At 51.8% G+C, this 23,210-nt stretch overlaps 1 protein-coding gene across 50 annotated transcripts in view; it reads left to right on the plus strand.

Moving 5' to 3' along the window:
* Positions 1 to 23,210, plus strand: part of MYLK (myosin light chain kinase) — a 299,269-nt gene that overhangs the window by 256,419 nt on the left and 19,640 nt on the right. For 49 of the 50 annotated variants that reach the window (XM_084986980.1, XM_084986986.1, XM_084986993.1 and 46 more), the window contains 6 exon segments: positions 2,061 to 2,363; positions 10,072 to 10,104; positions 10,202 to 10,295; positions 11,540 to 11,743; positions 18,166 to 18,383; positions 19,308 to 19,431. In XM_084986980.1, coding sequence (XP_084843106.1) covers positions 2,061 to 2,363; positions 10,072 to 10,104; positions 10,202 to 10,295; positions 11,540 to 11,743; positions 18,166 to 18,383; positions 19,308 to 19,431 — 976 coding nt within the window. 50 annotated transcript variants of the gene reach the window in all.

Genomic DNA, 23,210 nt, shown 5'->3' on the forward strand with positions numbered 1-23,210 from the left:
AGAGACATCTGGAACAAGGAAGGGAATTAATAGCACTTCTTCTGAAATGCCCATTTCTCAAAGTTTTCTTTTCTTGACCAAAGCAGGAGGGGAGAGTATCCGTCAGAGGCATGCACCTGTATTCGTTGTCTCAAACTACAGGACCCTACACATGTCCAATCAGACGTTTTCCAGGCGTTTCCTTGGAGGCAGGCTGGGAGTCTGTCTTTCATCTTTCTTTAGGCCTTTTTACTTCCTTAGCTGGGTCTTGAGAGGACTTGAGCCACTTGCCTGTAAGAGCGTTTAGAGTAACAAACATCTTAGCCAACACTAAAAGTATTTCTAAAAAGACCAATATATCTTTCAGAACAAACAGTTTTTCTAAGAGAACATATGGAACAATCAGTGAAAGTGGTTCCATCACGGGAGGCCTCCAGAGTGACTGCCGCTGGTGGGGAGTGGCTGTTGTAACCCCAGAGTCATTCCTGGACGAGTCAGCCCAGGCTTAGGTTGCAGGGGATGGATGGCTTCCGGGCAGTGCATTCTTGGCTGGAATGCAGAAGCAGCAGGGCTGGGGGAGGTGGGAGAATGAAGATGTGTGTGTGTGTGTGTGTGTGTGTGTGTGTATGTGTGTGTGTGTGTGTGTGTAAATGTGTGTATATATATGTATGTGTTTATTTAGGTGTACGCGGACACACAGACACACACATACAGAGGCAGGATGTTTTTTTTCTTCTCCATATGCTCAGGTCATATACAAATATGCAGGAATTTTCTTTGGCCTTCCTGCCTTGCTGAGGAGAGGAGAGGTCAAGTTCTTTGCCTGGGCTTGTTTATTTGATGCTTGCAAAACCCTGAAGAGGTAGATCTATGTTAGCCCCATTTTCCAAATGGAAAAGACAAACAAATGAGTCTTGGAAGTGAAGGAATTCACTGGAATTCACATTGCTTATAAATTCACAGAGCAGAAAGGCAGGGGTTTTAATTGCTCATTTGGGGAGCCCTATACCTCAAATTGCCTTAGGGGAGATGAAGGGTTACTGAATGCTGGTATCTGTAACTAAACCAACCACCTGCAGAGGTTAAATCTGAAAAATAGGGGAATTTTATTCAGATGAACAACTGACAAAACCAGCACAACTCAGGAACCTCATTAGTGAGGTCCTGGCTACCATGATCTGCCTTGAACTTGGCAGTGTTCCTTGTTCTTAGCATTACAGGTCTGAGCGGGAAGGTGGCCAGACAAAGGGGACACTTCTAGTCTATGTCCTCAGTTCATTTTCCAGCCTTTAGTTAGGGATGGGTTGGGACTTGCTACTCTGGTTTGCTTTTAAAATTCTCTATCTCATTTTTATACCAGTTGTGAAAGAGGATGAAAGAGGTAGGGTAGGAGTAACTGTTTATATATTATAAAATTAGAATAATTGCAATAATGATGACAGTAAAGGCTGCTCACACCAGCCACTTTTCGAACTTCTCACAAGTACCTCATGCTCCACTGCTGTTATCATCCCATTTCACAGCCCAGGAAACTGAGGCACAGTAGGTTAGGAAGTAGTGAATGGGAAGAGAACCCTATTCAAACCCAACGTGTGACTTCAGAGCTCTCTGTGCTGTACTGGCTCTCAGTGGAGCAAGTGTTTCTCAGGTCCCAGAGAAAGTGGAGACTGGCCTCTGGTTATGTCCTAGGTCACTGGCCTCTGCCCTGAAGGGGACACACACATGCACACATTGAACTCTCCCTCAAAACGTATTTTGGATGGGAAGCCGTCCACGCTCCTAGGCAGCTTCCTAGATTTGTTCACTCTGAGAAATATGTTTATGATTTGGGCAAAGCACAGGAAATCATGACGTGCAGACTAGAAACTAGCCAAAAAGGAGATTTTTCTGAGCAAATTGGTGTTTATGGGGTTTGCCATATAGGCAGGTATGTGCATAGGTGTGACCGTGTGGATAAGAGAAAGAGAGCCAGGACCTGGGACCCTTCTCCAGGCTTCTCCCACACAACAGAGCTAATTCAAAAACCTTCTCTCTCTATAGCCCTGCAGAGCTGAGTGATGCTATGCTTTTCTCTCCCCCAGACAAGCCGGACCCCCCCGCAGGCACGCCTTGTGCCTCTGACATCCGCAGCTCCTCGCTGACCCTGTCCTGGTATGGCTCCTCCTACGATGGGGGCAGCGCCGTACAGTCCTACAGCGTCGAGATCTGGGACTCAGTGGACAAGACGTGGAAGGAACTAGCCACATGCCGCAGCACCTCTTTTAACGTCCAGGACCTGCTGTCTGACCGGGAGTATAAATTCCGTGTGCGTGCAATCAACATCTACGGAACCAGTGAGCCGAGCCAGGAGTCTGAACTCACAGCGGTGGGAGAGAAACCTGAGGGTAGGCAGTCTCCCCTTCATCACTGGCACGAGAGAAATGTGCATGACTGACCTTGTGTGTCAGAAGCCTGTATGGGAGGGATACAGGGGAACTGACAAGGCATCGCTGGTGATGGCAGATTCTTTGGGGCTCTTGATTTCCAAGGTTGTGAGGCAGATCCACATTTTAAGAGAGGTACACATATGATCTTTCCCTGAAAACCCTGAACCAGCAATTTTGGTACACTGCCACCAGGGGGCGATGGTGTGTTAATCAGGAGGACAGTCCTGGAAGGCGGCTCAGGCGGACCTATAGTTTTGACATCCCTCCCCCTGCTTCCCTCTTGCACTCATATTTGAGGGTCTACTAACTATCAGGTTCCTGGGTCATGAAGACCCATCAGACAGGGAGGTTTGGGAGTTCCCACCATGGCGTAGTTTGTTAAGGATCCGACTGCAGCAGCTCGGGTTGCTTTGGAGGTTTGGGTTCAATCCCTGGCCTGCCCACCATGGTGGGTTAAAGGATTCAGTGTAGCCACAGCTGTGGCGTAGGTCACAGCTGGGGCTCAGATTCAATCCCTGGTCTCTGGGAACTTCCATCAAAAAAACAACAACAGTGAGCTTAAAACCTAATGAGGACAGCTAGGTAGTCAGCTAACTGTAATGAGATAGGCTGCATCCTACAAGTTCAAGAGCCATTTAGAGGTCGATTATTATTATTCATGGTGGCTAACATACATTAAGCTCTTGCTCTGTGCTAACTGTACCTTAAGCACTTTACATGCTTTATTTCGCACATCTAACTCAATGAAGTAGAAAGTGTGATGGCCCCCATTCTACAGATAGAGGAAATGAGGTCCAGAGGCGGGAAGCTACTTGCCCAGGGTCACAGAGCTTGGAAATGGTGAGTTGAAGCTTGACCTCAGAGCTGTCTGGCCCCAAGCCTGAGCTCCTTTGGTTAAACTGATGGAGGAGGTCAAGCTGCCTCCCGGTGCCTTGAGCTTAGATAGCAGGGTGTCCCAGAGACGTTGGAGGTTCAGAGATGTTGGCTTCAGTCCTGTTGAGTTGAGGTTTCCGGATATCCAAGGGGAGGTGCCTTCAGACTGTTGGATGGTTGCATCTAGAGCTCAGGAGAAGGTTTAAGCCTGAGCTGCAGATTTGGAGGTCTTCACTATTTAATTGGTAATTGAAGCCTTGGGTATGGATGAGGTCATGGGGAGGGTGGCAGAAAAAAGGCAACATAGTAGAGAAATGAAGGGGTGTCTTTGTCCTGGAGTCCTGCACGACCAGAAGAAAGGACTGAGAGGGAAGAGAACCAAGGGGAGGCTGGAGCCAAGTTGCAGAGACACGGAGCAGTGAGAGGCAAGGAGGAAAAAGATGAGACCTTGGGAGGATCTTTGGATTTAGCCCAGTCATCTTTGAGAGAAAAGTCTGTGGTGTTTCCACCAGGTGGACAGCGGTTGCCTTGGGGCTAAGGCGTAAACCCAAGAAAGAGAGGCCAGGGGTCTGGAATGTTGCTTCAAGAAGTTTCCTGTGAAGGAAAGAAAAATCATGCTGTGAATTTAAGATGGAGGAAAGGCTGGGGGCCAGAAGCAAGGTGGGGGGACATGGAGGGAAAAGCCCTAGGAGAGGAGAGAGCTGGAAGGCGTGAGGCAGAGAGAAGACCAAAGGGCCAGGAGCTGGACAGGGGGCAGATCCTGCCATCACTGTGTAGCCAGAGGCATCGTGAGGGTGGCAACTGTCACTGCAGTTTAATAGCCCTCTTTAGTTTTAAAATTTAGGTATAAAATAGATACTAAATTTTACTTTTTTAATTATTTTTTGTTTGTTTGTTTTTGTTTTTATGCCTTTTCTAGGGCTGCTCCCGCAGCATATGGAGGTTCCCAGGATAGGGGTCTAATCAGAGCTGTGGCCGCCAGCCTACGCCAGAGCCACAGCAACCCCAGATCCGAGCCACGTCTGCAACCTACACCACAGCCCACGGCAACGCCAGATCTTTAACCCACTGAGTGAGGCCAGGGATCAAACCCACAACCTCATGGTTCCTAGTCGGATTTGTTAACCACTGAGCCACGACGGGAACTCCCACTAAATTTTACTTTAAATGAGGGCTCCAGAAAGAATGTTTGAAGGATGCCCATGGAAAACACAGTAAACTTACAGTTGTGCCTGAGCAGACCTGTCTTGGGGTCTTTGCCCAGTGAGTCTAGAGATCCCCACAGAGCTGGGCTCCTTGCGAGCTATAGCGCACCGTGGGGGCATGGGTGGTGGATCCCGGCCTCTTTACAGCTTTTACGGGGCTCCTGACCATTAGCTAGTCACAAAAGTCTACTGAGAGAAACAGGGTGACAAAACCGCCATCAGCTGCCCTTTGACCACCCCTCCTTTGACATGAGCGGAGTGGGGAGCAGGTGGGTTAGAGTGGGGGTGCCAGGACAGGCAGCCAAGTTCTGGTCTGCAAGTTTTTAGCATGTTACTTTGTCTAAGCTGATGACTCCCCATCCCTTGGAAAAGTGACAGAAAAGGGATAACATGGCAGTGAGATGTGTATTAGCTGGAAAGGAAAGTTTCCAGGTCCTTATGGCACACTCCAGGAGAAACTGTAGGGTCCCTGATGAGCCCTGCCCAGAGGAGCAGAGGCCACAGAGCCAAGCGTGTGGCTGTTGGGAGGCCAGGCCAGCAGCTCCCAGGGCTGTGGGGACAGTCTCTGGGAAGGAGGGGCTGGGACCACTTGATTTCAGGCAGGTGGCCTCTCTCTTCTTCCCCGAGGCCCGCTGAACCCCACTGGGGTCCTCAGATTCTCCTCCTAGGGCTCAGCCTGACTGGGAGCCAGCAAAGGGACAGGTTGAAATCACCAGCAATCCAGGGGAGGGGTCCAGGCCAGCCACCCACAGCTTCCAGGCTGGAAGCTGCTCCACCTCCAGGTGCAGCTGGATTATCCTGGGGTGGTGGGGGGGAAACAGCACAGAACATCCTCTGAGGGGCGGAGGGCGGAGAGGAGGATGGGAAGATGGGGAGGGGGCAAGAGGAGTGAGGGTTCCAAGCCAAGCTCTCTGTGGGCTGCTCAGATGCCTGCTTGTTCTAGCTTCGATCAGGGTTCCCTCTCCACTCTAAAAGTGCAGTGGCTCCAGGAAAAGTGGAGAGAGAGAGTGTGTGTGTGTGTGTGTGTAGAAGGATGGGATGAGTGGTTATGGTAGGTCATTCTCTGAGGCCACTGGGCTATGGTGGTCTTCAAAAAGGCAGTGCCACATAACTCTCCGCTCTCTAAGCCCCGCTACTGTTTCTTTCCCCACCACTGCCACCACCCCTCCTGCCTCTGCCTCAGCAGCTTTAGTTTTGGGCATCATCCTTCCGTTTCTTCCCAGCCCTCGCTCTGCATCCGCTCACTCAGTGTGTCCTGCTCCCCTCCTGAGTTCCAGGAGCTGAGGATAAGCTGGAGGACACAACACAGCCTTGGAGGTTCCCTGCCCAGCTCCAGTGGCCTCCTTATGCCAGAGCCACCCCTCAGACTAGGACCCCTAACCTGCAGCCTCCCTCCTCATCTTCCCAAACCTGAGTAAAGGAACTCCTCCCCCCCCAACCCCCACTCCCTAACCTACACACACACACACACACACACGCACGCACGCACGCACGCACGCACGCACGGACATACAATCCTTCTCTCATCCCAGCCTAGTCTGAATCTTCTCCCCTACTCTACTCAGCTCTAATTCTTAAAACCCTCCTTGCTCCTAATCCTCATTCGTTCTAGTCCATATAGTTGCTAGCCGACAGCTGTAATAGAGGCTTCTTGCCGAGAGTTAGGGCATCCTGGGGCCCCAAGGGTAGTTAGAGATGCAGAGCCCCTAGGGATAGCGGGGGCGGAGATCTGCAGCTCACTCTACCGCTGCCGCAGCTGAGCTCTCCGTGCCGCCTTCCCTGGAACGGGCGCGCCCTCTAGTGTTCACTGAGCGTGCTGCACCCTCCGCCGAGCAAAGGGACCGCTCTGTCCAGCTGGACAACTAGACACGTGCCGAGTGAGGGGCCCGGCGCTCAGCTGGTCTTCTCCCAAACACCACACCAGAGGGATGGGACGCATCTGTCTGCAGAAATATCTCAGGACCATCTTCCAAACAGTCTTCCACTTTGCTCTTGGATCTCACAGCTCTTCCTAAGTAGCTTTTTTCTTTTCTTTTCTTTTCTTTTTTTTAAGTTCCCTTGTAGTCCCTCCTACAGTTTAGCTCCTTCCTCGTCGGAAAAATGGATGCTAAGTTGCCACCTCTCTCATTACTACCCCTTTATGCTCAGAGGGCTTGGGTACTTGAATTGTGTTTTTTCCCCCACTCCTCTGGGGCACCTCCTCTCCTGGCCATGTCCCCTCTGAATAGAGTGGAGGCAGGATGAGAAAGGAAAGGAGAAAGGGAACTGTCCCAGCCTGGAGGCTTCCATGCAGAGGGAAGGTTGCTGTGTGATGGTGAGCCAGAAAGAGGGGCATGGATTCCCTGAGGTCAAGCTGGGTCCCCACTGCCATGGTACCAGGAAAGCACTCTGGAACTTGACTGCCAAGGAGAGAGGCAGGAGGTGAGGTGGGTGTAGTGTTTGAGATGAAGCCAGGAAGGCTGGTATTTCTAACTGGTGTCAAAGTGAGGGGGCGAGGGCAGTTCTGGAACTTCATGCCCTTCAGGGCCACCTGGAAGATGCCTCCAGGGAACAGGTCACTGGGAAGCTCCCACTGGGCTCCCAGCACTGCTGCTCCTCTCTCACTAGGAGAGGACAGACCGTTCCTCCTAGAGATGCCACACCGAGAAAACCTGCCTCTCTATCCTCTCTTGTCCTGCTGCTCATTTCACCCCAGGATGTGTGGCATGGGAACAGAAAGGTCAAGACAGGTCAAACCACTGTCTCAGCCGGGGCACCAAGGGTCAGAATGATAGAGTCTCCCTGACAGTAAATACAATTATTATCCTAAGTATTTTGTCCAGCGACTGGCATTTCTAGGTGCTCAGTTAACAATTGTTGAATTGACTCAAATCTCTTGCTTTCCTTAAAGCCCTGTTTGGAATGCTATTGTTGAACGAACCTAAACATCTCTTGAACCTACTATTTATTGTTCTTATGGTAGCTCTTGAGATGTGCTTTCCCTATGCCTGCAGCCTTCTTCCTGTGTGAGGTGTAATGCTAAATTAGACCTCCCAAGTTATAGTATTCATTGGTTGGTGAAAGTTTGTAACCCTCATCTCACCCTTGGCCATTGTGTTTTTTTTTTTAATCACGTCTGCTTTAGACTTCTTTCCCAACCAGAGGGACCTGGCCTTCTCTGTCTTCACATGGTAGCTCTGCCCTTCAGTGGCCCACACCTCCTCAGCTCCATTAAGGCTCTCGGAGTGCCAACAGCCAGAGGTCCAGGATCACATGACCCCAGGCTCTACCAAGGGCAGTGTAATAGTACCTGTTTGCAGCCAGGGCACATATGCCCTGTGACAGCATTCTGTTGACTAGAGCAGTGGTTGGGGAACTGGGCTCCCATGTTTGGTTCTAACTAGATACCCTAGGGCTTATCACTGTAAAATGATTCAATTCTCCATTGCTACCTTCCAGGTGTGTTGCTCTCAGGTATATTCTATATCATCTATGAATTTGACAGTGTCACTCTCAACTCTCATATATATAATTGGAAGACTTGATCAGTTAAACTCACATCCTGGCAATCTGTGAACTCCGCCACTAATCTGAGAGTCCTTGCCGATTTTACCCTTTTGTATTTTTCTAAGGCATTTTCCTTTCCTTTCTGTGATAAATATTTCTCCCAATCCCACTTGCATTTAGTTTTTTTGGTTTTTTGTTTTTTGTTTGTTTGTTTGTTTTGTCTTTTTGCCTTTTCTAGGGCCGCTTCCCACGGTATATGGAGGTTCCCAGGCTAGGGGTCCAATTGGAGCTGTAGCTGCCAGCCTACACCAAAGCCACAGCAACATGGGATCCGAGCCGCATCTGCGACCTACACCACATCTGCAATCCGGCAATGCCAGATCCTTAACCCACTAAGCAAGGCCAGGGATCAAACCTGCAACCTCATGGTTCCTAGTCGGATTCGTTAACCACTGTGCCAAGACGGGAACTCCCGCGTTTAGGTTTTTTTTTTTTTTTTTTTTAATTAAACATCGTCAACAGTGTTTTAAGAACTCTAAACAAATCAGAGCCTCTCTTGCCCCTGGTCACACACTTATAAACTCTCTTAAAACTCTTTTCCAGCAAGGAGTACTTATCTTGTATGGGAATTCTGCTTCTTTTCTCAGGTTGTCTGCTTAAGTTTCAGTAATTTGTTCTGCCCTCAGCCTAACAGAGAAGCTCTTTGTCTATGGTTCCAAGCTGGACCTAGTCCCTAGCCCACACCTTCATCGCCTCAGCCTGCTCCCACACAACCAACTGGCCCACTGGGCAGTGTCTCACCAGCGCCTCTGCTCTTGTTTTCCTTCCATGTGCCGTCTCCCTCCTTTCCTTAGTCTTGCTCTGCTGGGAGCTTCAGCAAATTATACCCTTTCCCCCAATCTTATTCACTCACACACAGACACACGCACACAACACACTCACTCTAGAAATCCTCAGTCTCCCTCTCTGACTTCCTCAGGTCCTTCTTCCTCTTGAGGAAGCCTCCCTTAGCTCCATCAGAACACAGCCCACATCATGGCTGAGCAGCACCAAGCTCGTCACAAAGCACAGGCTCCAGAGCTCCAAGGCCCCTTGAAATCACCCAGAAATACAACCCCTTCCTTTTACAGATGAGGAAACTGAGGCCCAAGACGGGAAAGGCACTTGGCCAAGGTCCAGAAGCCACAGCGGCCCTATAGGGACAAACTATGTCAAAGCAAAGGAAAGCCTGGACTTCTGAAGTGGGTGTGTTGCTCTAGACACTGGCCTGGGGCCCCTTCATGCCCCCCATCTGCTCCCGACACATCTGTGTGAACAGCCAGCGTGGGCTGCTGCATCCCTCCTTGCCATCCCATAAACACCTGCTGGCTTCCTGGGTGACGTCACCCACCTCCTCGCTGTGTTCCATCATTTCCTTTAAGACACAACTCAAGGGCTCCTTCGTCCTAGAATAATTGCTCTGACTTTATAATTGCCCCCTTTTGTGTTGCCTTCCCTATCATCTGTTGGGTGATACTGTGCTATCAAGTGCTTGATTATATAACACTTGTAATGGATATTTCAAGTATACGTGTTTCGCCTCTCTGACTAAATTATAAACTCCAAGAAAGGAGAAGAGGTCATGCCATCTGTGTTTTGTTTCGGATACCCACAATCACTGGCAAGACACTTGGTACATGGCCGGAATTCCAGAATAAGTTCTCAGTCAATGGATAAATGGGTTTTGACACTAGTAGCAGCTATAAGTTGCTGACTTTTGAGCGGGAGCAGAAAGGGAGTGTCACAGTTGTACGTAAGTTCTGAAAGTGAGATGCACTAGAAAAGATGTGAAGAGGGTATGTCTGGGGGACCTCGAAGCTAGAGGGGTGGGGAATAGAGGGGAGAGCTGGTGGAGGGGCGGGCTGGCCCCAGTGAGGGGGCCAGTGCCTGCCAGTGTATACACAGCCCTGTTGCCGCGTGGACCCATGGACCCCATGGCGCTGCCCAGAGGTCTGGGCTTGGTGGTTTTGTGCCTGGGAAGGCTGAGGCCTGACAAGGGCCCCCGTATGTTCTGCTCTCAATGGGACTTCAGTGCTAATCCCCTGTGTCCTCTCTCCCCCCAGAGCCCAAGGATGAAGTGGAGGTGTCAGATGACGGTGAGTGCTGGCTCCCGTCCTGGGGGCAGACTCAGGGGTGGAGGGGGGTGAGCCAGGGATCTCATGGCTCACTATCACCCCAACCCCCACCCTGCAGATGAGAAGGAGCCTGAGGTCGATTACCGGACCGTCACGGTCAATACGGAACAAAAAGTGTCTGACTTCTACGACATTGAAGAGAGACTAGGATCGTAAGTGGAGTGGGAGGCGCCCTTCCAGCCCCCAGGGTGAGGGTGGTGCAGGCTCCGCAGTTAAACCCCACACCCCATCTTCCTGTCCCCCGCCCTGCTTCTGCCCCGGCTTCTGCCAACTCCCCAGACCAAGATTCACGCAGAACCGGAGGGGCTGACCTGTCAGCACGCACAAAAGCATCGCCCACCCAGGGCTCTGAGGAGCTGCTGAGCCCCGGGCTCCACTCTGCCAGCTTGAGCAGGCCCTTCCTTCTCTGCGCCCCTGGCCCCCAAATAAACCTGACTGGGTCTGGGTCTGGCTTGGCCTGTCTGCAGGATCCACAGACGTCGGTCAAGGCTGATGCGAGCACATGGCTCAGCCGTTCTAGCTGTAGTGTTTCAGGAAAACGCACCCCCTGACATGCTCCTGTCATCAGCACTTGCTTCTTGAACTTGGTCCACAAGCTTTGCTTGGGCTCTTTGATGGGCTGCGGAGACCCCAGAGGACTCAGAACCCAACCCTGACCCCTCGCCACAGCCAGGCTGTCCCCACCAGCAGTAGCACCCAAGGCCGCCTGCCTCCCATGGACCCTCGATCCCTGGAGGAGGACGGGAGGTGGAGGAGAGGGCAACGGGGCTCAGTTCTGATTTCCAGCAGGCTCCTGGGGAAAAAAGGAGGGACACCAACCTCATAACAGTCCTGTACGAGGACCCTGCACTGTGGCGGGAGCTGTGTGTCTGAGGAAGGCTGCCACCCCCTCCCCGCAGTGGGAAGCAGGGGCCTTCCTGGGCTGTCTCCAAGTTGCGGAAGGCCAGTGGCCACTCACAAACCCTCTGTATTTGGCGAAGCCTTCCTCAAGCCACCGTCATGGGTCCCTCTGGGGGGGAAGGAAGAGAACTCTGTTGCCAAAATTAAGGCCTTATGCCAAGAAGACTCTGTCCTAAAAAAACAGCAGCACTAGACAGTGTTTGGGTGCCAGAGTCAGACGTGGGCTGAGGTTGACAAGCAGTGAGGGTGGGTTTGTCACTATCAGGAATGGAGAGTTTAGGTTTTTGTGCCAATGCATCTGCGCCACAACTGTGGCTCTGCTGTGGAAGCACCAAAGCACAGACAGCCTGGGCACCCAGGCAGGGCTGTGTTCCAGGAAAATTTATTGATGAAACGAGGGGCCAGATGTCCCCCACAGGCCATTGCTTGCCAGTCTCCCTTCTGTAGAAAGCTGGGCTAAATCGCTTTTTCTCTCCTTCTCCTTTTTGGTTCGCAGTGGGAAATTTGGACAGGTCTTCCGACTTGTAGAGAAGAAAACTGGAAAAATCTGGGCAGGGAAATTCTTCAAGGCGTATTCAGCAAAAGAGAAAGAGAACATCCGGCAGGAGATCAGCATCATGAACTGCCTCCACCACCCCAAGCTGGTCCAGTGTGTGGACGCCTTCGAAGAGAAGGCCAACATCGTCATGGTCCTGGAGATGTGAGTGGCCCGCCACGCGCACCGCCCCCACGTCCCACGCCGCCTCTGCAGGCAGGGCTGAGGCACACATGCTTGGAAAAGCCTGTGCACAGTGCCCGCCCCAGACCCACTGCCCACCGGGCCCCCGCTCGTCTCCATAACAAACTGGCAGGTCTTCAAGGACCCTGCCCCCTTCTCACCCTCCCCTCCCTGTGAAAGGCCCTGGGTCCTTGGTTTCATTCAGGGTTTTCTAACACAGAGGTGGCTTTAGAATAGACGGGGAGGGGACAGAGCAATTCCCCTTCCAGCTTGCCAGAGAGAATGGGGCCCAGGGCTGGGAGATCCGAGGGCTCCCATCTCCCCCAGTCCGTTCTGCATGCCCCTAGTCCACGCTTGTCTGTTCTCTCTTGACCATTTGCTCACCAAAGAGAAGTGCTTTCTGAGCTGGGCTGTACAGAGGCAGGTGGATAATCGGGTAACCTCTAGCCAAGGCTCTCCTGGACTCCACTGTCTCTTCTACCGGTCTTCCACCGCTCTCCCCTCTGAGCTGCTGGCCTGCATGCACACAAACACACACACATGTACACACAACACACACATGCACAACCCCCCACACACAAATGCATATATACACACAAACACATATACGAATGCACACACACACACACACACATGCACATACACACATACACAAATGCATGTACACACATACACAAATGCACACACACACACACAGACACCCTCCACACACAAACGCAACACACGCAAACACACACACAAATGCATATACTGGAGTCAGTAAGCCAGGCAGCCTCCATGGTATGGTTTTTTAAGCATTTCCTTTCCTTTTTTTAATCTGAATTTTTAAAATATGTGATACAATCACATCAAAAAATAGAAGAAAATGCACAATGAAAACTCCCATTCCTGCCCCTGTCTCTCATCTACCTCATTCCTGCCCCCTCTCGCCACCACTGGGGACCAGTTTTGCTGGTTTCGTCTGTATCCTTCAGAGTTTCTCTAAGAAAATACAAGCATATACAACATATATAATTCATGTCATAAATACATTCATCCCACCTTTTAACCCAAAGATAGGTCGCACTCCGTACTCTGCACTTGGCTTCTCTCCATTCAGTAGCTGCTCTTGGAGCACGTCCTGGGTCGATAGCCAGTGGGCTTCCCCGTTCTCCCAGCTCCCTGGGACTTCATCGCAGACACAGACCACGGTGGAATCCGTGCTCTTTGGCAGGGGCGTGGATGGCTTTCCGGCTTCGGCTTTTACAAACAAGTAGTGTTTGGCACCTCGTGGGTGTATCTGTTCACTTGCGCTGCTGTGGGTCTGTGGGATGAACTCCCAGGGGTGTGGGAGTGCTGGGTCGAAGGGCGTGTGTATCGGAAAGCTTTAGGGCTGTTGTGAAACTGCCTTCGGCATCCTGAATGGCTCATCCTGGGCTTCGGGGGCCTCCGTCCTTTGGAGGAGACCCTGTCCACATCCTGCCATTCTTTCTGGGGAAGAGTGAGGCCAGCAGGCACCCCCAGCCAGAGGAGGGACCGTCTCCGCTCACTCCGTGAGTCTTTCGGTGTCTTTCCCATCCATCGCTATTCCTCAGGAAGGGCAGTGGTGGTTAAGAAGCCCAGACTTGAGTCTGAGAAACCTCACTTCCACCCCTGCTCTGCCTCTCGTTGTATGACCTTGAGTACATTACTCGATGGTGCCAATCCTTGGTTTTATGATCTAGAAAGGGAGGCTGTAAACCTCAGCGTGAGTCATGTGGGGATGGATGGAATAGCGTGTGTCAGGCACAGGGATTTATGATTGCGAGTTATTCTTACGACTGGGATGCTTTGACTTTTTCTGTATCCTGATCTTTTTTCCATTTAAAATTATTTCGTGAGTGTTAACACCCAACTCGATGTATGGAACAAATCCAGTAGCCAGGAAACCTGGGGTCAACTCCTATGACTGATGAGCCATGATTTTATACCTAATGACTCCTTCTAGCAAGAAGAGGTATTTAGATGAGACTTCCTTTCGGTTCTAAAACTCCATGGAACTTTTACGTAGATGCAAAGAAAATCTTCGTCCATGTGTTGGAAGCAGTTTCCAGCCCTCAGCTCAAACTCACCTCCCACTTCTAGGAAAGATTTCACCCAAGTCCATGGCCCATCTCACCATCCCCTCGCAGTGGCCCTATGGGCTGCAGCAGCTCACATCTATCGTGGAACAGGTTGCTTGGTCCAGGCAGTGTGGGCGTGGGGGGACATGTGAAGAAATGTATTATCTTTAGAGGTTAAACCTTGAGCAAGTTTGTGAGAAGGTGCAGGAGGGGGTAGGAGGCAGCCAAGCCTGGGGTGAGGCCGGGCAGCAGCACCCGTGGGCAGAATACCATACTTAGCTTGGAATTGGGAGTTGGCAAGCTGGACGGAAAATGTTGGGAGAAAACGTAAGAAGGCTTCAGTTGGTCTGGCTTTTATCCCTCCACCCCCACCCCTCCCCCCGTGGACAGGAGTGGGTCTCACATGAACGGAAGCCAGAGGATTCTCCCTCGCTTGAGGTTAGGAGCTTGCCCCTGGATAGGAACTCCACCCAAGAGGGAGCAGATTCATAGCTGATCCATACTTGCCTTCCAGCTTAAACAGACCTGGCCACTGAGAGGGCTGAATTTGGCTCAGCAGTGCGATTTGCTATTCTCCTTACTGGATAGAGAAACCAGGATAGAGAGGTTAAGAGGTTAACGAGTTCCCATCATGGCTCAGTGGAAACATATCTGACTAACATCCATGAGGATGCAGGTTCGATCCCTGGCCTCGCTCAGTGGGTTAAGGATCCGGCATTGCCGTGAGCTGTGGTGTAGGTCTCAGACGAGGCTCGGATCTGGCGTGGCTGTGGCTATGGTGTAGGCCGGCGGCTACAGCTCCAATTCGACCCCTAGCCTGGGAACCTCCATATGCCCTGAGTACAGCCCTAAAAAGAAAAAAAAAAAAGAGGTTAAGAGGGAGCAGATTCATACCCCATCCAGCTTAAACAGACCTAACCACCGAGAGGGCCAAGGTTGGCTCAGCGGTGCAATTTGGTATTTTTCTTGCTGGATAGAGAAACTGGAGAGAGAGGTTAGGTGGACACTCTCTGGTAAGAAGCAAAAATAAAAATATACTCTAGGGTCCCAGGCTTCAGATCAGCTACCTCGATACAGTGAGAAATCAGATTTCATGTGTCTCCAGCCTTTCTGACCTCTGATTACAGGACAAGCCCCCATTGTTGAGGCAGTGTTGTTCTGATACAAGGTTCCTTCAGGCTCCTGGTCTGGAGTCAGTGCTGGTCCTTTTGGGACATTGCAAGTGGTGGTGGGACCCTGAGCACTGAAGCAGATGTGTGGCCTAGGCTGTCATCCCTGGCCCATCTCACCTTTGTGCTGCCATTGGCAAAACTGATCAAAGAGTAAGCAGCCAGCTGCCACAAGACAAGGAGGGAGAGGGTCTGGGTGTGGAGTCCCCTGAAGTGTCATCCTTCTGGCTGCTAATGTCCATAGTCCGGGGATAAATTCCATCCCTTGGTGAAGGTATTCATCCATTCAGTCACTTCTTCACTGTTAATTTATCAAGCACACATTTCCTCTGGCCCAATCTTGCCTGCTTGGCTTTATCCCCTCTATGGGTGGCAGCTTCTTTCCACCCACAGTCTTGAGCATTTTGAAGAGAAACCTATAGAGAACCATGAATCTTGTTTGTGTAACCCCCTCCATCCTAGAAAATGGACCATGGGAACAGTTTTCAAAATCTGTCGAGAGTGTTCCCTGGTGGCTCAATGGGTTAATCCAGTGTTGTCAGTGCTGTGGCTCTCTGGTGATAGCTGTGGTGTGGGTTCTGGCCAGGGAAGTTCTGCATGTCACAGGTGTGGCCAAAATACATAATTATATATATATATAGAGAGAGAGAGAAAGCAAGAGAGACTAGACTGAATAGGTTTGAACCCATCTGAACCTTTGAACCTCGACTGAATAGGTTACCTCTAGAAGTGCAGCAGGAATTATCTCCGTGGCTCTGATTTCTACCACACGCTGCCTCCAGCGTTCCTGAGTGCGCTACAGAAAATGGTTGCTTGATTTTTCAGAATAAAACCCAAACATTTTGGGGTTCTTTGTGCCATATATTTCCAGGTATAAATAAGGGTCTGGAGATGAGCTAGATGTTTTCCAGACATGCTCACAAACTACTTAAGATGAGCAGGCTTGATATAGAAAGTGCAGGGACAAGACTGTGGGAAGCTAGAAAGGGAAGGATTCTACGAGAAACTGGGAGTGATTTCTCAGAGGATGTGAATTTTAGCTGGCCTCCCCGGGGTGGTCATTGAATAAGCCAATATTTTTTGAACTTGTCTGATCTTAAGAATGACCTGGGATACTCAAAAATATGGATCACAGACTTTTCCATGATTCTCTAAATCAAAATCTCCAGCAGAGCAGCTTCAGAACTTGGGTGTCTATATTTTCTTTTCTTTTCCTTTTTTTTTTTTTTTTCATCTTTTTGCCTTTTCTGGGGCTGCTCCCACGGCATATGGAGGTTCCCAGGCTAGGGGTCGAATCGGAGCTGTAGCCGCTGGCCTACGCCAGAGCCACAGCAATTCGGGATCCGAGCCGCGTCTGCAACCTACACCACAGCTCACGGCAACACTGGATCCTTAACCCACTGAGCAAGGCCAGGGATCAAACCTGCAACCTCATGGTTCCTAGTCAGATTCGTTAACCACTGCTCCACGACGGGAACTCCTTGAGTGTCTATATTTTCAACAAGAGCTCTCAGGGATTCTTTTGTAAAAAAAAAAAGAGAGAGAGAGAGGAGAAGATAATTAACATTATTGAGCACCTACCATGTACCAGACACTATTCTAAGCACTTTACCTGTGTTAACCCGCTCAGTCTTCATAGCACGCCTGTGAGGTGCAGTGTGTTTACCTGTACCTTACAGATGAGGAAATTGGGGCTCAGAGATGTTAAAAATGTCCTGAGACCTTGGAAGGGAGATTAGAGTTTGGAGCCTCTGTAGCGAGCAATAGAAAGGCAAGGCTTGAGGACAGATACGCCACCTGCTGGCCGTGCAGGGACCTCCTCAGTTGGTTCGAAAGCATTGGTCCCAGCGCCCCCCAGTGACCAAAGGCACAGACTGACCTTTCCCAGCTCAGCCCTCCCAGAAGTCAGTGTCATGTGGTGATGGAGGCCCACAGAGGCTGTGGTGTGCTGGGCCCCATGGTGCACCCCTGTCTGTCTCTCCCTCCGGGAGCAGTAACAAAATCTACTTGGCACACTGCAGTTTGTCAAATGATAATTAATACGTGCTGAGCACCTACTGTGTGTTAGGCATGATGCTTTACAAAAGTTTCTCTTCCCTAACTACAAGGAGGTTGGGACAAATGAGGAAACAGGCTCAGAAAAGTAACTTTCCCAAGGTCACACAGAGACGGGATTCAAACTCCACTCTTTCCCTTTCTTGTAATGTTTCCCCTGGAAGAGGACAGACCCAGAATGAAGCCCCCCTAGCCTTGTTCATCTAGTGGATCTACAGGCTGTTGTAGAAAAGGGCTTGCTGATGTCTGGATGGTACATAAGTTAGCAAGGAGATGCTTTAAACTTCCTGAGCAGCGAGCAAGTAAGCTGGGTTGGAGAGAAGACCAGAGAGGCCCCATGTGACTCAGGCAGCGAGGCTGTGCATCTGCACTGAAGGGCAGGATGCCAGCCGCCGGAGCCTCTGGGGCAGCCCTTAGAAGAAATGCTCACTGGAGCCTCAGAGCCACCGTGGCCAGGATCTGAAGCCTATCCAGGCAGGAAGGATATACTACCCTCGCAGCCTAGGCGAGCGGGCGAGACAAGTTAATTGCGTTGGGCAGGAGTGAACTGATGCTATAGGCTTAGCCAGAGGAAGCAAGTCAATCATAGTCCTAAGTATAATGGGTTACAGCCAATGAATTTTGGAAAATGTGCTGAGGTTCCTTATCATTGAAGATTATTTTTCTGTTTCTGTCTATGCAAAACAAATGCTTACTAGTCCTATGACTACTTCACATTTCAATTCTTTATGACTAAATGACCTGGCTGGAGAACAGGATGACATCTATAGTCCATCACCCTTTTGGCTAAGGTTCATTCTGGATCTCTCAGTTCATGAGCATCTCTGAAACCGCCCAGGCTAGATGCTTCCCTGCATCCCCCCAAAGCTGAGTGGACAGAGGCAGGGTCCCCCCCAAGCAGGAAACCAGGAGGTTTCACACAATGAAAAGTTGGGACCAGCATAACGGGGCTGTGGCCTGGGACTCAGGAAGCTACAGGAAGTGCCCAGCACCCCCATACCCTGGGCTTTCCTGCCCGCCCGCAGCCTGCCCTGGGCAGACCCGATGCCAGCCAGGCTCCCTGATCTTGCGGTCTGGGTGCCCTCTTCTGTACCCACAGCGTGTCCGGGGGCGAGCTGTTCGAGCGCATCATTGACGAGGACTTTGAGCTGACGGAGCGCGAGTGCATCAAGTACATGCGGCAGATCTCGGAGGGGGTGGAGTACATCCACAAGCAGGGCATCGTCCACCTGGACCTCAAGCCTGAGAACATCATGTGTGTCAACAAGACGGGCACCCGGATCAAGCTCATCGACTTCGGTCTGGCCCGGCGGCTGGGTAAGGCCCATCCACCTCCCCGGGGGTCCCCAGAAGGCAGTGGCAGTGGCTGTGGCAGTTGGTGTTCCAGGCATTGGGTGTTAGAGGGGAGGCACTGGGTTGGCTCTGAAATCGGAGAGTGTGGAGACGGCCCCGGCCACTCGCCCAAGGTGGGAACCTCCCTCTCGAACGCCTTATCTGTAAAATGGGATAACAGTCGTACCCACCCCATCGAGTGGTTGGGGGAGCAAATGAGTTGGTACTGGTGGAGGGATGAGAGCCGTGCCTTGCACACAGCAAGCACTGTGTATGTGGTATTAGCTTTTTTTCCCTTTTTGTTCCTTCTGGTGCCTTCAGCGGCCAAACATTTCAGTGATGGTGCTTCGTCCCCTTTGCCTCCTGCCTGCCATGCCCTTTGCAGAGAGAGCGCATCCGCGTGCTTCCTCTCATCGGGTTCTCACAGCAGCCCTGTTGAGGTGGGCAGGCCAGATTTTAGGAGCCTCAATATGCAGACCCGGAAACCGAGGTTCACAGTAGCTTTGCCGAGCAAGTCCCACCATGACTCGGCCTAGGTCAGGGCGGGCTCTGAGGCACAAAGGACAGAGGGAACAGTAGAGAGTATTCACAAGCACAAGTCCCAACCCCTGCCTCAGGGAAATCATGGGAGAGAGGGACACACGGAAGGCCTTTGGGGGCAGAGCTGTAAGGGGCTCTTCCCCCCTGACCCCCGACCCCTGACCCCACCCAGGACACTGGAGGTGAGCATGCCATTTGCTGGTATCGCTGGTGTGGATGCAGTTGTTCCAAGAGGCTGGTGTCTCTGTGCTGTCCCTCGAGGGGAGAGCAGCTGGCGACCAGCCTTGCCTGTGTCCCTTTCGGGCTTCCGCTGACCTCGGGTTGGCTCCAGATGTTCTGGCCATTGACCCCTCTCCATCCTGGTTGCAGAGAATGCGGGGTCTCTGAAGGTCCTCTTTGGCACCCCGGAGTTTGTGGCGCCTGAAGTGATCAACTATGAGCCCATTGGCTATGCCACGGACATGTGGAGCATCGGGGTCATCTGCTACATCCTGTGAGTCACGGGCACACAGGGGAGGGTCCTTGGGCTGCCCTAATGTTAAAGGGGCCAGGGCGGGTTCTGATGGGAAGTCCGCCCCGGAGTCAGGAGGGCGGCAGGCTCCCATGCCCTCCCCGCCGACCCCGTGCTCCGGGTAAGTCCGCAGCCTACGTCAGACTTTGAGCATCTAGCTCCACACACCAAGATCCCCATTCGGGGCCCCTCACCATCCCTGACGCTGGTCAGCCTGGGCATCTTGGTCAGGAGAGCAGGCCCGTGCAGTGTGTAACCTTTGCTCGTGTACATGGGTCCCTAGAGAAACAGAGAGGGAGCCCAGGGACACATCGCCTGTGGGCATCGCCACTGTCTTCAGAGGACAGCACCCCATCCTTATGGTAGGGGGACCCACCCTGCCAGCCTCATCTCTGAATCCAGCAAGTGAACTGATTAATAAGCATCTTTGATGATAGAGCCTTTACCAGGGCCAATAGATAACAGAAAGCTACTGAGTGGCAATTAGAATGGGGAAAGGAGGTGAGAAACAGGAAGCCATTCCAGATAACAATGCTGGAGAAAAGGGGGAGTCCAGATACCAGGAGGAGTGCTTCGCAGGGGGTACCAGGCACCAGTCACCTGGGCCTCTCCTTAGACTGCTGGTTCTGATTCAAAGGGCCCGGGAGACCTGAGAATCCACCTCTAACAGGTTGCAGGTTGCCAATGCTGCTGCTCTGAGGACCACATTTTGTGTACCAGGCCCTAGAATATACCCTTTTGTTGCCATCTAGCTGGTTTAGTCTCCGGAGCCCCCCAGGCACAGGCAGGCAGTAGCCTCAGAGGCAGCCCCTGAACTTGGGTGGCAGCACAGTTATGGGACAGTCTCCCTGAAGACGCAGACATGTATGGTTTCATTATGAAAACAAGTTTTTGTGGGGCAAGCAAAAGGACCAATGAAATGTTTTCATGGGAAAGTCGAGAGGGACCTCTAAGCATACTGTCTTAGATCCCTTCAGACCTCAGTGGGAGAAATGGCTTTAGGTGATTGTGCTGCACAGCCAGGTTTAAGAGCCGCTGTAACAAAAGCCTTAGCGGAAGTAGAGTAGGAATTCTCTTGTGTCACAGACAGTTAAGGATCTAGCACCATCACTGCAGCTCCCTGGGTCACTGCTGTGGCACAGGTTCAACCCCAGGCCCAGGAATTTCGACATGCCACAGGCACAGTCAAATAAAAGGGGGGAGGGGAGTGATTTTACGCAATGTGGCTTTTTCATATACTCAGGAGAGCAACTCTCCCTGTGGTCTATTAGGACAGCCTCCCTCAGTTGAACCTGTGTGACAAGTTCTGTGACCCGGAGAGTCATGTTCCTGCCTGGGTCACCCCTACCAGCACAGCTTCCCCCAGAGCAGTGGAGAAGCATCTCTGGCCAGGAGAGCATCTCCCTGCCTCTCCCTCCCCCGTCCCCTCTGGAAGAAAGGGAGCTGAGGAGTGGAGAAAACTGTGCCAGAAGCTGCAGTGCCGGCCTCTGGGTAAATAAGGGAGAGCCGGGGTGGGGGTGGGGAGCGCCTGCCCACTCACGCTGGCTCTTTCCCTGGGAGAGACAGTCTTTGGCCAGCTCCCTCTGTTCAGACCCAGCTGCCCTGTGGCCTGACTTGGTCCGGGATCCCCCACAGCCATTAAGGAGACCTGGTCACTGTCTTCATCAGTTTTCCCACCACTGATGGACAGGGGTCATCTGGATCGTCAGAACAAACCTGGGTGTGGGGCGTGGCAGGGATTCGATCGTCACTTGGCACTGAGATCACTGGGGCCAGGGGAGCCCACAGGGCTGCCCACCCCACCGTCCTAGAGGGCAGCCGGCTGTCTAGTTCATTCAGCACTGACGGGTTTCCCAGGCTGCGGGACTCTTCTGTGCTGAAGCGAGGACCATCCTGGGCAAACTAGTTTGACAGTTTCCCCAAACCTCCCCTCTGCTTTCTCAGGCCCTAGGGGTCAGGGCCAGAGCAGTGACTAGCCCCTCAGTGAATCTGCCCGGGGCCTGCCGCCCTCCCAGGGCTCCCACCCAGGGTAATCCGATCCCCACGTCTAAGGCTGTGCGTTACATTTGCCTGTTCTTGAACTTTAGATAAACAAAGGCGCATGGAAAAACCTGACGGGCTGCTTCTTCCCACATTGTTTGCGAGCCCCATTCGCATTATGGTGTGCAGTGGGAGGGTTTTCATTGTCAGTGCTGTGTTCTCCGCTGTGCAGCTCACCCAGTTTACTCATCCATTCTTCTGCTGATGGGCTTTTGACTAGATTCCAGTTCTGATACATGTGTTTTAGTGACTAACTTCATTCATTTCTGTTGGATATATAATCTAAGAACTAGAATTTCTGGGTCATAAGAGCACTTTATTTTAAAATGCAAATTCTGGAGTTCCTGTTGTGGCTCAGTGGAAATGAACCTGACTAGTATCCATGATGACGTGGGTTCGATCTCTGGCCTCGAATGGTGGGTTAAGGATCCAGCGTTGCTGTGAGCTGTGGCATAGGTTGCAGATGTGGCTCGGATCCCACGTTGCTGTGGCTGTGGTGTAGGCTGGCAGCTGCAGCTCTGATTCAGTCCCTAGCCTGGGAACCTCCATATGTTGCAGGTGCAGCCCTAATTGAAAAATGAAAAGACAGTTCTTTTAGGTGAAGAAGTAATTTGGGTAACATGTTACAGAGTTTGCTGGGTTATTTTTAAGGCTAAGATCTAGAAATAAGGAAGGGCTTTTTGAAACCGGGAGAAAATAATTTTGATGCATGGGCACCAGCCTGAGGCATCTGGAAGGGAGATGAGGAGGGCAGAGAGGTGTGTATGGGTGGGAGGCAGGTGAGCAGCAGGGATGATGGACAAGGGTCAGCCCTGTGCAGTCTCTAGCAGCCTCCCCAGTATCCTGGCCCTCTGCGGGCTGCTGTGCCCTCTGGGACTTGTCCCACTGGCTCTCACAGTGGGGATTGAGGTCTGGAAGTCTCCCTCCTGAACATGGGCTCTCAGCAGAGTACGTGGTATGAAAACAGAAGTTGGAGCAGCCAGATTGCTTCCTGTCATCCCCACTTTACAGAATTCTGGAGCCCCTGCTGGAAGCCCCCAGAAGAGGTTCTCTGGCGGCCCTCGTGCCCCCTCTGGCCCTCTCTTTGGAGCTTGGTTGTCTGACTGGCAGTCCTTGTCAGGGTCACCTTCTGTGTTTGTATCAGTGGACCCCCCACCGCCCATCTCCTTTCTGGGTTAGTGAGAGGTGGGGAACGGAGGGGGTGGGTGATAACAGATTTATCACTCAGCACACATTTGGTGGGCAGCTCTGCCCCAGAGGTTGTTCTGACTTTGCTGAAGGAACTCCTTCTCAAACCCTCAGAGAGAGCAGGCCAGATCCTGTCCTGGCACAGGAGACTTGGCCCCGATCCCTACCCAGGGTGCTTAGGCAGGGCTGAGGGGCCCCTGCCCTCTCACCCCTGATTCTGAGGGGAGATAGCAGGTTTCGTGAATCTGCCGGAAGCTTCTGCTGTTAGCAGTACCCATTTGGTTGCGGAGAGGACATGGCGCTCTAGGTCACAGCTCAACCATAAAGACAGTCTAAGCTCCCCTCCTTTTTCAAAACCTCCCTCCCTCTCCATCTCCCACCCTCCCTTTCCCAAGGACTTGATGTTCCCTTACTGCCTGTGGGGACACCAAAACCCTTCTCTGTGCCCTGCCGTCACCCCTACTCCAGAATTCCCTTTCCCCTTTCTTTCCCCCAAACCTCCCCTCGGCTTCCTCCTCCATGCCATCTTCCTG

The sequence above is a fragment of the Sus scrofa genome, chromosome 13, assembly GCF_054392235.1.
Source record: "Sus scrofa isolate SSC_HxYL_T2T_F1_AM1 chromosome 13, Sscrofa_HxYL_maternal_Yorkshire_Landrace_v2.0, whole genome shotgun sequence".
NCBI classification, from domain to species: domain Eukaryota; kingdom Metazoa; phylum Chordata; class Mammalia; order Artiodactyla; family Suidae; genus Sus; species Sus scrofa.